Source organism: Temnothorax longispinosus, chromosome 5, assembly GCF_030848805.1.
Source record: "Temnothorax longispinosus isolate EJ_2023e chromosome 5, Tlon_JGU_v1, whole genome shotgun sequence".
In the NCBI taxonomy this organism is placed as follows: domain Eukaryota; kingdom Metazoa; phylum Arthropoda; class Insecta; order Hymenoptera; family Formicidae; genus Temnothorax; species Temnothorax longispinosus.
The window spans coordinates 23,920,320-23,934,794 of record NC_092362.1 but is presented as its reverse complement, the minus strand read 5'-3'; the positions used below and the strand labels follow the sequence as shown (position 1 = coordinate 23,934,794).

Here is a 14,475-nt window from a genome sequence, read left to right as displayed (position 1 = left end):
GTCCCTCGAATTATTATACGTATCGCGTTGTCCACAAGGGACATGTCTTTGTCGCTGCACGCGCGTTATTGCTGTTAAAGGCGTTTACGACGTGAGAAACATAAAACCTTAAACCCGAGCTCGAATTCGAGCATAATTTACACCTAGGTTCCTGAATTACGGGTTCACATTTCCGCGTAATGTGAATTAATTAATTTGCAAATCAATAGCGAGCAACACGTCGAGTGAAAAATAAATCCGATCTACCTATACTCCGTTTTACTTTTATGTGGACCATGGGAGAATTGCATAATTATCTATCTATGTCATTAGGATAATAAGTGTTTATATGCGAGATCAGATTACGTCAGCCACGTCATCACAGTGAATGCTAAAGTGTTAAAGAGTAGCAAAGCGTTTTTGCGGTTGTGGGAAAGGAATATTACGTAACACGCATCGCCACGGGAAAGTGAGTGCATTGTATCGCGCAAGCTGGGAACTCAGATGCGGAAGCGTTAAGAATTGTTTACGGAATATAACTAGTTCATTTTCTGTAGCCTCAAAAGCTTCACAAAACGGAGTCAAAGAGGTCTAATCATCTCGCGTGCACAAGGTTACGAGAATACATTTGTCCTGAAATATATACGTACGCTTCTCGTACATTTTAAAGGATTAGAAATCCCTGAAAAGCAGACGAGCTTCGCAATTTCATAAAGAGATTAAAGAAATTAAAATGATGATTTTTTATACATTCCCTCTCTAAAATATATGATGAAATATATTGTACATAGGATGACCAACCATCCCGAATTTTTCGGAACATTCCGATTTTCAGCTTTCATTAAAAGCATCCCAAAAGAACCGTAGACGGGACGTTATTTACCCCGATTTTTCATATAACAAAATAAATAATATAAAATATAATAATAGATCGCATTAAAATTCAGGTCCGTTGAATTGAAAACATAATACTCAGCCAATCTGCAGTGATGGTGGAAAGGCTTTTCTTTGGTAGAAATAAAGCGCGGACCATACGCATATATATAAGCAAGAGAACCGCATGTATGTACTGTTTTTTCTGCGCGATAATGATTATTTATATTAGAAAATATAAGAAAATTGACAAATGATCAAATGAATCACAACAGTCCTCTTCAAGAAACAGTATAATAAGTTTCATTATAACAAAATATCATAAACGTAATTGCGTTATAGTTATCTCACAATTCAAAAAATTGAATTTTTTTCCTCTCTCCTAAAAAATGTGAATTTTTTAGTTGTGACAGTATTCCTCTCGGGATGCGTTAATATTACAAGGTATTTTTTAATCTGATGTACCAATAAAAATGTCCCGATTATTTTAAATTGATATCCCGAAATTGGCTGATCGAGAATTGGTCTAAAAAGATACTAATAATACAATAATTCACATAGAAAGTTTTTTCGCAGCGCACGCTTTGGGCGATCTATGATATATATAATTTCTAGACATAATTCTATTTCAATTCCATCTCCAGTTATAAATCATCTAAAGAAGTTTAAATATTGATACGATTAAGTTTAAGGATAGCTTTCAATAATGTTGTCTTAAAATAAAAAAGGTAAAAAATGTTTTGAATCACATAAAGGTGTTAGAAAATCGCCTTTCTAAAATTCTTTCAGTTTACCTTTCACCAATATATATTTCTTTAGTTCGAGAGTACAATGTTTTATTTTAACTGTATAACTTTATTGAGATAGTCACTGATTTTTGAACTATCTCGCATTAATATTAATTAAATTCATCTTACAATTAGTAAAACGCACCGCAATTGTTTAGTTCACGAAATAATTTCGATAGCGGCAATCTGCAATAAAAGTAATACTCGAAGAAAAACCTGCGCACACGCGTAATCTCCTTCATTGCATAAATCGCAGGAGGATGTCGCGAATGTGTTATGTGTGCACGGTGCCGTAACGATTTACGCGACGAACAATTTTATCCAATAAAGTCAAGATGCGCGACGACTGAGCAATTTTCAATTTATTGCTTGGGAAATTTTTCTATAATTTATTGTCCTACAATATATTTTCGTACAAGAAACAAAAGGCCAGAGGAAAAAGTGTAGAAACACGCAAGAGAATCGTGCTTCTTTTTCTTCTCCCAAGTATCATCTCCTGCGGCGCCCGGCAGCAATCCCCATTTATCTCGTATCCGTTAAGACGCGCTTCCGTGTGGGATTCGACGTGGCAACGGACCAGATTTCTATATTAGGAACGAATCGATCGATGAATAAGCGTACCCGAGCATATCGCTTCCGCCTTTGGATTGCTTCATATCGCGGATACAATCGAGCCGGCATTCGTATACGCTTCCACCTTGTATATACACCACCGTATACAACGTGTATAGCGTACATCTTGCAATTACGGAGCGTGCAGGCATTAATGCGCGCCGAATGTGGTCGATGGAACGCAGCCTGACGTGTAATTAATTTCGCTCCACTGTCGATAAAGTCGCGTAATACTCCGGAAACACAATTGCACGTCTGAATAGAGCGTGATTGGTCGCGCACGACAATTATCTATAAAAAAAATTCTGCCGTTCTTAAAAATATAATATCATTAACTAAGATTGCTTTATGTGAACGTCCCGTAATGTTAGATTAATCGTAGCCAATGAACGAGTGAGTTTTAATTTAAAATGCTCAAATAAAAGATGCGAGATAAATTACATTTCTTTGATATCTACAGACACGTTAGGTTGAAGTTTCCGGTAAAGTAAAGAAAAGTAATTTCGTGTTTTAATTGATAATTTTATGAGTAACGTGTTATATATTAGGTTCCCAGTCAAAATGTCTCTCCTAAATAAATGATCTCATATTAATATTAACATTAGTGATTAAATATTAGTAATTATAAATTGAAGAGAAAAATAAAGCAGTTAATTCCTCATTTTCTTATTTTTAGACACAACGTATTGAAACTCGATAAAGAAGAAAAAGATGTTTAGTTTTACTGTTAGAAGATATCTAGAAATAATTACAGATACTCTTGGATGTGATTTAAAAACGCACGTCTTTTTCTCAGGGGCCTAAGAACGCCACAAAGTACTATATCGCGTGCCAAGCGCCAATCGAGTCGACCGTTACCGACTTTTGGCGAATGATCTGGGAGCAACAGTGCAAGGTGATTATCATGCTGACCGATCTCGTCGAGAACGAAGTGGAGAAGTGTACAGAATACATTCCACCTTCGGAGGTAACGGACTGTCATCGGCTTTACGGTGACTTCCAAGTCACCCTGAAAAAGCGGGAAGCCAAGGAGAAATACGCTATCTCTACACTTCATCTGAAGGTAAAGAACATTCCTAGTTACGAACCACTTGGTGATAAACCTCTTTGGAATCTAATCACTAACGTGTATTATTTTATGAACTCAATTATTAATTATATTTTCTCAATATTATTATTAAATTTTCTTCGCTTCAGTTTAATTATAATTAAATATCGAATACAAAGTAAATAATGTTCTTAATGAAATTCAAAGTATAATATACCGCAAGAGAGATCTCTGTGAAAATGATTCAATTATAACTCCAGCGGTAGCTGTATAGCAGTTCAAATATTCAAAGATAATCTTTTCAAGCGGCAGCAATTAATTAAATATGTTTTGCAGAACCTGGAGAACAATACGTTCCGAGAGGTATTCCACATCTGGTACCTATGGCCGGTGAGTGGCGTCCAATCAGACGGTACAGGCCTAATAGCGGTGCTCCTCGAGGCGAGAGCACTCCAGCGAGGTGGCCCTGGGCCCATCGTGGTCCATTGTAGTCCTGGCACAGGCCGCACTGGCACGTTAATAGCCCTCGACCTAGGAATTAGACAATATGAAATTACGAGGACCGTGGATGTGCCGAGGGTCGTTTACACCATCAGGAGAGACCGGGCTGGCGCAGTTCAGACCAAGGAGCAATATGCTTTCATATACAAGGTGATGCTCGATGCTATCAATCGCTACACGAGGACACGTGTCTTGCTAAAATAGAATGCGCGTATTCCTCAAACCTAATTTAACCACACGAATTTAATAATTTGTTTGATAGCCTATTTTTTTTAAGTATAAAAAGTAAAATTTATAAGAAATAAAATTATAGAGTTTTTATCAAATTTAGATAGAATATATATAACACCGTTTTAAAGTTGTCACCGTAGTCTAAAATAAAACTTTCTGTTTTACAGGCACTAAACTTGTACGCGACAAAACTCGCCGGCGGCGTATTAGAGTCAACGTGAAGCAGAAGTTCTGCGAAGATCTGCAAAAATGGACGTCAATTGACGAGGGTCGGTTGTTTGGTTAGCGAATAGTGTGTGCATGCGAAAATGAAAGGATCTTTATCCAAAAAAGGTTTTCGCACGGACAGATAGCTGTGCAGGTTGCTGGCTGAAGAAAATCAACTACGAAGATGCCAAATGTCGTCTGATTTAAGGACAGAGGTATTCTAATATTACTCTTTAGAAAAAGAAAACACAGAACTTTGTCGAAGTTATAGACAAAATGGTGATCACGAAATAAATACAAAACAGGGTGTATGTGTATTTTGTTAGAACGCTGAATGTTACGTAATGATACGTCGATCGGATTGTGAAGATTGTTGGAAGAATTAAACGTTATATATGCCTAAGGTAGAGCGTGAAATTAATTTGTGATATGTGAACTCTTAGATTACTTGTAAGTTTACTGATATTGACACAATTCATTTCGTTGCTGATTTGTGATTGGCGCAGAATTTTAAGGATTCTCAAGAATTTCTCTTATTAAAAAAGAAAATAAGTTTTCGCTACTTTTCATAAGTAGACCAACGTCGGATAATTTAGATATATTTAAATTGTATTTGCATACGTATACTATTTTTTTAATTAGAATTTGTTTGCATAACAAGAATAAAATATATAAATAAAATAAAAATTACTTTAAAAAATTAATTAAAATCTAATTTTACGATTATTTAATCGATGTTTAAAGAGAGAAATCTTTTTTCAAATTCCCTAAACAAAGGTATTATTTTTGGGCATCCCTAAGATTATAATAAGATATTATGTTGATATTATTCGCGTGCCTGCGCGCTCGGTGTGACTCGCAATGTATATGTGGAATATCGAAGACCAAAACTGGAGGAGAGACGAGTTTGGTTGGAATTTTTATATTGAGATTAATAAATTTTCTTATTTTTAAATAATTTTATATGAATGTGATGCGTTTAAGTCGTCTTCAAAAAATTTGGGAATATTTTTAAGTAATTTGGGAATTATTTAAAATAACATCCCAAATTATTGATTAACGTCGTTTTAAAGAAGTTTTAAACTCCTGTTTAAAAATAAACTTTTAAGGCAAATTTTATGAAAATTTTGTAAAGAATATAATTGGATATTGTGTATAGTAGTTTGAGATTTAACGTATACATTTGTTTATAAACTTCCAAATTTCTATTACTTAATATTTTTAACGTTAAAAGTTTTATTCTATAATAAAACGCACACCCTGTTTTAAAAGACGCTTCTTGATAGCAAATGCAATTTGAAGATCTCAACTCATTTGAAGAAAAAAAAGAACTTTTTTTATCTGCATGTGTCGCTACTGTTCATATAAAAAAATGATGACATTTTAGGAAACAAAGTTTGAATTTTACTCTTGTCGTCGAAAAAATAGAAATTTTTAATATTTTGATTTGAATCAGGTAAAGACGATAAAGAGATATTTTTCAAACGTGCATGCAAAAATAAAAATAAAAATTGATTAGTACAGAGTTGTGTATTAAATATCATGTATATCTTCGTAATTGTAAAAGGTGTATCTTATAAAATAATTATCTTATATGATAATTATATAATAATTATCATTGGTAACGCAACAGTTACTTTTGTAATAATACCCAGGCAGAATGATTTCTGATTTTTTTCTCAAATCAGATATTTTATTGTTGTTATTGTTATTATTGTTGTTATCATTGTACAGAATATATCTCAATTCCGTGGCACGTCGCTCTCTATAATTGTAAATATGTAGCATGTGAACGATTATTCCGACAATTGCGTTGATTAATCGACTTGAGAGATTTTATTTATACATAGGAACTGTTAATCATCGATTTCTAGGCCGAGAAATACCATGCGTTCTTTTCCTGGCGAGCCTAACTGTACGGACTTGAAGCAAATGTCCGTCCATAAGTGCAATGTACCAAGTGTATTTAAAGATTAGTATAGTTATGTTAGTTATTACTAAGGAAGTTTAGTCTGGATTATAATCCCTAGTAATAATTAGGACGAGACATGACGGAATCGACTTTAATTTTTCGAATGCAAGTGAATTATTAAGCGATTAATTGACAATCCAGTGAATTTTATTTACCTGAGTTTATTGGAAATTAATTTTAATTGTTCGACTCTTCGGTGATGCTAAAGGATGTTTTACGTAGGCCACAATTTTAATTTGGACATTTAATTTAATAAATGAGTGTTTTGATGTCATTCGTGTTCATGGTCAATTGCTGTGTTCTCAAAAAGAAGCATGAAAATATCTTTTAATATTACAATATAAAAACATCACAGTTAATTTCTAACGTGATCAAGTGTGTAGTAAAACTCATAAGTCAGATTTATAGAGAGAGATACATTTTTACGTCTTTCAAATATTACATATACAAATGACGAATTGTATGAATAATATAATTGTATTATCTATTATTATATGAATAATGATACCGCGATATTGCTAATTAGTTTATGACGGCCGTGTCTGCGATTGTGTATTGTGATTTATAACTGCAATTATCGACTGATGTGAGAATAAAAGTAATAGTTATGTAAAAATGCCCGATAACGTTGCAATATTGATGAATTATGGAAATATGAAAATTAATAGGCTAGCATCACGTTGTATCTAGAGTCAAAGGACATAACAGGATTTACAAGTGATATTTATCTAACAGCAAATCCTTTTAAGGATATATACATATCTTGGACCACGATATGATAGATAATATTGCGATAATATTACGAAAACTATCGGAATTTTATGTATACAATATTTATCGGTATATACCAAGCCAAGTCGAGGATGTAAGCTTACAATCATAAGCTTATATTTTCAAATCATAAACTTATGTTTCCAAATATACAAATTATATTCAATCAATAAGTTTATTATTAAATAATAAAATGTCTGAATAAATAATGTTATATTGTAATTATACATATATGCATGCTCCAGACGTGATTGTAAGATATGAAATAGACGCAGTGTATATAATCATCTAATTGTAAGTTTTATCTACAAAAATAGAGTTCATGTTATTATGGGAAAACCAGATTTTTTGCACTTTATACTATACAAAGTATTACTTTATTACTAAAAAACATGAAATAGAGGCAGTATATAATTACATTTTATCTATAAAACTTTATCGCGGGAAAACCCAGACTTCCTACGTACCTTATATTATTTAAAATATTATTTTATTATATTTCTGAAAAATATTGACAATTGTGCAGATTAAAACAAAAATCATCTTATTGTGTTTTACTAACGTTTAAATTTAGACACTTCGTACGTGCGACTAAAATTTGGTAACATAATATTTATAATTGTTATTGGATCGATTATTCTATTAAGTATTTATTATTATCCTACTTGGTAACTATATACAGTAAAATATTTTTAACTCAATAATCTTACTGCAAATTTCTTTTTGTGAATGTATGACGTATATTTAAAAAAGCACGGAAAGGTTCTAATGCACATCATTTTGACTTTTCTGTTCTTCTTGGAAAAAGTGACGCTAAAATTTACGTTTGCGGTCTTTTGAATTGCGATCAAGTTGCAGTCTATATATATAGGTGCAGTACGTCGTATTTTTAATATGTCGTGATTTGAGTCAGGGGGATGTAGAATTGCGCATTAATAATATTCTAGAAATACGACGTGGTGCGCAAACGTTTGCAAAAAGTATTTTTTCGCAATTGTGTAAGTCAGTTCATACAGATTAGGTTTCACCTACTTTATCCTTATGGTAAACATTGGTATGTGCCTGAACCACGTGTAGCTCCATCGATCGATTACGACTCTTTCTTCGCAACGGGCATGACCCCATTCGGTGTACTTCTTATATGACGTATTCCGTCGGAAGCTTCCACGCCTTTTTTTTTAAGACGACGGAATAAGTAGTCGCGAATACGGCACGTGTAAGAGATACCGAGTACCTACAGGTATCTCACGAATGTCATAACGGATTGAAACCGATTGGACGTTAATTGTCACAATAAAAGTTGATTAGAAAATTTTCTTATCTTGTTTATATCATGTAGATCCAATTGATTTCTTTTAAAACATTGTTAGAGAAAATTAAATTATTATAAACTAAATTTTTTTATTAAAAGTTATTTTTGAAACATTTTTGTATAAAAGAGCATAAAGTATTTTAAATAAAGATTTATAAATTTGAGGAAATCTTCTGTAGTCCTTTTAAGAATTATTTTATGATTCTTTTATTCAAAAAAATATATAATAAAATTATTGCAAAAATTTTTTTATAATAATTATTCAATTATTATAGCAAAGGAAGACAAGAATGCAAAAAGGAACAACTGACCAAAAATACGACTACATACATATTAGATACGGAAAATTATTATTATTACCATCATAGTTGCGACAGTTTAGATTAATTTTAATTCTTCTTTTTTATGTAATCATTATACTAAATAGCGCATTTAGTCATTATCCTTGGAGCTGCGTTTTATACAAGTGAGGACAAGCGCTTCGGAATCCCAAACCTTGTGGCATTCCAGATGGTCTACCAGATCGGCTGGATTCGACTGGCTTTAACTGGATCGTGGCTGTTGGATCTCGAGATGTCCGGGCTTGTTCGCGCCTATGCCAGTTGCGCATATTCAAGAAATAATTGTATTTGCAGAGAACAGAGGCGGAGAGACGTGACGGGGTTTCTGTCGAAGAGGTGATGGTTTTGTTTTCAGAAAAAAGTAAGTTTTGCGGGTAGAAAAACGGATCGAAAATTGAAATACAAAACAATTGTTTGACTACTGACTAGCTGTCTATTGTGTCGATTGATAAACTACTTTTGCAAAATAGTATCGTTTGTGTTACCAGCAATTTAAAACAAAAGAATTTCGAATGGTCTTAGTACTTATTTTCTTTGAGAAAATAGTTGAATCTTTTTATTTTGTACATCCTTTTCAAGTCACTGAAGTCACTATCTAATATTACTAATGCAATAAAACAAATACAACAACGTTTCATAAAACAAAAAAGAGTTTACAATTTGATGATGATAAAGTTTTAAACCTGACAAAATTGATAATACAAATATAATCTTTAAATGATCCAAGAATACGTTTGGATATAATCTTGGATCTTCGGATAATTAAGTATAATGTGATTTTAATTAGGATTATTTCGATCCCATATGAGACATTGAAAACATATTCCCACAAGAGACATTGAAATCATATTGTGTTAGATTCTTATATCTTAGATATAAGAATCTAACGCAATCTTTCGAGCAGAGAGGGTGTATCCAATATAATAAGCTTTGTCCAGTGTTTCAGACAATTCTTCTTAAAAAAGATTTAAAAAATAATACATAAAGAAAGCATTTAAACTTGTGTGCACAAGTTTACGTATAAAAGTCTACAAAAATTAATATAACTTAAAAAAAAATGCTTTCGAAGTAGGAACTATTTAAGGCAGATATGACGACAGGCCACGACGATGGATACTCATTGTCTTCGTGGAGACACCAATTACAGGCAGAAGTTCGTGGAATCGATCGCAATATCCATCCACCACGATTGAGAGCTAAGCAGGGGCGGAATGGCACTTGGCCTCATTGAAAAGATTATCCCCTTTGCTATTTAATCGCAGATGTACCATCGATTTTCCACACGAGCCTATGCCTCGAGCGCGTGTACTTGAAGCTATCTTATAGCCGCCTACGGATTTCCTACGGGATTATAATAATTTAAGTATCTCGCACGTGTTCGAGACCGACGATGACAAACAGTAGGTGAATCTAATTTTCGTTCAATTATGTGCAGAATTCAGGTGAATAATATCTAGACAGATTGAATAATTGCAGCGGTTTATTTGAAAGCTCCTGAGTCTTCTGTATCGTCATCATGCAAAATCAGTTGTGTAATAATAATCACTGTGCACATCATAATCTGCGCGAAAGATCTCGTGTTGTAGATTTCTTCTACACAAATCCAGCCAAGTAGAATTCTAATTATCGGTACGTGATTTTGCAAGTTTAACAAATTGAGTTGCTCGCAGACCTCGATCTTATCTCGAAATCCATGAAACGGTTCATTGATGAACGGACTCGGCGGGCTTTCGAAGTAAAGGCTGATATTTGCGGTAAATAAATAGACGGACGTTGAAAGCCCGTAGCGGCCAAGTTTGACAGGACGTCGGTACACTCGAGTGTACACCCGGGCAATCCGCCAGTATCATACTAGCCGTGATAATGAAGTAACATGTTGAAATTGACAAAGAGTCCTATATTGACGTCATAAAAATTAGGCGATTGACATACATTCTGATTTGTCAGATCAAACAATGCCTTTGCCATATCTCTGCGAATAAATTCTTTTTATGAATTAGAAAAAGACGAATCATAATCTTCGCCTCTTTCTTTGTGTAGAAAATCCACAAATAAACCTTTCAGTATTCTTATCATTTATATTAGTCATCAAATATTGACTGAGATAGGATATATGAGTAAACTAGGGAACAAAAATTTGTACAAAAATATGTCTTTTTTTTACCAATTCCTTGTGTATTCTTACGTCGAGGCGATATATTTGCGAAGTTACTTGAAAAATGCAGCAAGCGAGCTGTCAATAGATGTTAATAGGAGCCATTATCTTGACGTGGCGTATACCTTTTAGTTAACAAGTTGTAACCTCGAGAGACGCATGAAGTTCAAAGAAATACCAACCGACGCCGTTTGAAGACAATCATACATGTCGCGCTTGTATGGTCGATGATTAGCATTTAATGAGAGCGAACGAAGAATGTATAGTCTCATTCATTCAATTCAGTACAATTTATTGCGTTAAACAACGGATTATTAATGAATATAAGTTGAATCAAATATACAGCGGCAAAACAATCATTATTTAATCAAAATTGATTAATTTTTTTATATAGATGTGATATAGATTTTAAATTTTATTTTATAATTATCGCGTTATAACTTCAAAGCGCAGGAAGCTTAAAAGATTAATATTAGAAGTCATTTCTATATTACTGCAAATAAAAAATGCATTTAAGACTGTGTCACTAAATTAAGATATTAAATTAATCTAACTCCACTTCGATATAACCCTAATGAATAAATTTCATATACTTTCTCAGAAATTTTGTAAGAATTGAAACTTACGAAAAATCCTGAAAAAATATATGAAATTTCTCAGATGCTTTCAGAAATAATTGGATGAAGATTTTTGGAATATTTCAGTATCCATATATATATGAAAATTTCTGATAAATTACACAGATTTTCTCATATTTATTCAGATTTCTACAAAGATGTGTTGACGGAAAAAATCTGAAATATTTTATTATTTTGGCTGACTTTTCTGAAAAACTAATTTGTATAAAACATCTGAAGAATTCTGAGCATTCTGAGAAAGTCTGAAAATTTTTATAGAAATTCTGATTAATAATATAAAAAATTCCGAGACATTTTTCCACCAGGGAACAGAGCTGAAGGTGTTAAGTTATAGATATCGAGAATGTATTCTGTCGAGCAAAGAATGAAATTGCGTGTATATTCTTATTTTTTAACGTATATTCCAAACAGCATCGCAGAAGATGCCTTACTGGTTTTGGTACAATATGTTTTATCTGGCAACGTTGTATGGACATAAGTACTTATCATCAGTGTACACACACGAGAAGCGTCACCATCTGGCAGGCCGTGAAGGAAGGAACTGACCTAATGAATTCCGCCTGCTTTATTTAGAATCCCCTCGAAAACGCATAAAATGTGTACCGTATATCTCGGCGGCCATGTGTACGCCGCAAAACGGACGTAAACTTGAAGAGGCTTGCGAACGTTTATTCGCATTTCCTGTCCCAATTCCAATCGGGTCGGATAGTATACTTCTCTTGCTTCCAAATTGTTGATGAAAGTTAGTTTGCGATATCCACGATAAATACATAATTCATAACCCACGATTTTCGTATGAATTGGTATGCATAATATAGAAACAATTTGCTTTTTTTAAGTGGGTTTTCCCAGCAGCAAAAATAATTTATCTATATAAAAACGATTATTTTCATCCACAAAATTGTGCTTTTTTAAAATAAAAATTTTATTTAGATTTTTTTAACTCCATATAAATCATCGATTACGAGTTATTGCATAATATTGTAATAAAAAAGTATTGACTTTTATATTTAGCAAATGTATTTTATGTAATTTCATAGTTGATTCAGCAAAATTTTAATTTTTTGATACATATCAGCATTATTTTTATTGTTTCGTACTTCTGTTGCAGTACAAGGACTAATTTTTAGGAAAAATTGTTAATAAGAAGTAAGTAACATTTACGTATAAAATAATGAATCTTAGAATTGCATTTGTTACTGGATTACAATTTCATTATCACACGAGAACAATCTTTAACACATATAAAAGTCAAATAAAAATTCCAGGGGAACGACGTAATGTGTTATGAGTTAATTGTTACACATGTGACATAATGTTAAAGCGCATGAGCTATTCGTGTTATAGCAAGATTCTATGCAACGTTAACATACAAAAGAAGTAACGATGCAAAAGATAAGAATTCATTAAATTATCAACTTCCTTCGAATCATGATATGTAGATAATTTTTTCTCGTTGTGATTTTGTTCTATTGTTTCATTCCACGCAATACCGTGATTTATTTTTTATTATTTGTGCAATAAATATTATAATAATTTACTAATGTAAAGTCTTATATCCGTTTCTACTAATGCAGATTAAATTTGATCTTGGTTTAATTCACCTTTTATCTGTCTCTAATTTTAAGAACTAGAAAAAGATAAAAAGTAAGTTAAATCGCGATTAAAATGAATCTACATTGATAGAAATGGACATTATTGGCTGCAAAATTTTTTAATTGTTTTAGAAAATGAATATTTTCTTCAATTGCGCCTTTACCTGTTCTCTCTCGCATTCAGTTTACGGCGTACCGATTTAATAATCATTACGGTAATTGCAAATAGGCAATTTCGAAGGCGACGCAGTTACGCAATTACGGTATGTAGTGCATGAGAGACGTGATCGATAAATGTAGGGCTTCATTCGATCATATACCTTTTTGACATGTATCAAGCTCATTCTGACATGCATATTCCAAATTGAATGATAAAATAGACTAACTCATAACTGTTAATTTTAATTATTTTGGATTTTACGCAATAAACAAAATATAAGTACTTGTGTGTTTCTTTTATTTTTTCGGCTTTAAACACAATCACAAAAAAAAGTTAATATATTAATTCTAAAATCTTTCTAAAACAAGTACTGGTACCCTTTAGTTTAAGTGTATATAATTAACAATGTTGTTTTATTACATGTATAGGTAACAAATCTTTTAATAAATCGATATTCAAGATATTTTATTACATTTCCAACTGTTCTCTGTCTCAATGTCAACTACAAAGAAATAAAAACTGCTTTTTCTCATAATTTTAGCTAAGGAGCTCTGCAATCTGCTGTAAAATGTTTTCTCATATAAATCATGATTGTCACGCGATAAAATAAAGTAATCAAAAAATCATTGAGCGACGTATGCATGTGATTTCGCAATTTGGTCGTTAATTTGGATTTCCGCGCAAGTCTGGTACCACGCGAGCTATAACTAGCCTTCCTGGTAGATTACGTGCTCACACAGAACACTTATACTGTTGATTTTTACACTTTCACACGCGGCACTCTGCACGGTTCTTCCCCCGCAATAAGGATATGCGACCGATTATATGACGTTAAAAGACCTAAAAAGTTTTAAAAAGTTGTAAATTTCTTATAATTTAATCTAATATTTTGCGCAATAATTGTGTTTAATTCACAAAATCAACTGAAAATTTTAAAACAATTCAAATATTGACCTTTAAATTAGTTTTGTCGGTACTAGATCACGTTGAAATTTTTAGTTATAACCAATTGATATAAATCAGTTCATTATAAGTAAAGAACAGTAATGTTTCCTTTTGGCAAAGTTTGTCTCTACATTTTTGGCGAGAAGGATTTCGACGGATAACGATAGATAAATCAGTCGCATAATTTTTTATTTATATATATCAAGTCCTAATATATTCTCGCATATATTCGCTTATGATATATATATATATATATATATAAATAATCTAAAATAAATCTGAGAAGCAGCATTACGTACAAATAGCTTCAGAAAATATGGCATATGTATATAACAAGGTTCCCGAGT

At 32.5% G+C, this 14,475-nt stretch overlaps 1 protein-coding gene across 2 annotated transcripts in view; it reads left to right on the top strand.

The window, feature by feature from the left end:
• The window catches only part of LOC139812547 (uncharacterized), a 56,440-nt gene extending 48,144 nt beyond the window's left edge, over positions 1 to 8,296 (top strand). For both annotated transcript variants that reach the window (XM_071777423.1, XM_071777424.1), the window contains exons 8-10: positions 3,049 to 3,315; positions 3,637 to 3,951; positions 4,200 to 8,296. In XM_071777423.1, the coding sequence (XP_071633524.1) occupies positions 3,049 to 3,315; positions 3,637 to 3,951; positions 4,200 to 4,253 (636 nt within the window). In that variant the 3' untranslated portion in view covers positions 4,254 to 8,296. The remainder of the gene's footprint in view (positions 1 to 3,048; positions 3,316 to 3,636; positions 3,952 to 4,199) is intronic.
• The last annotated feature ends 6,179 nt before the right edge of the window (positions 8,297 to 14,475 follow it).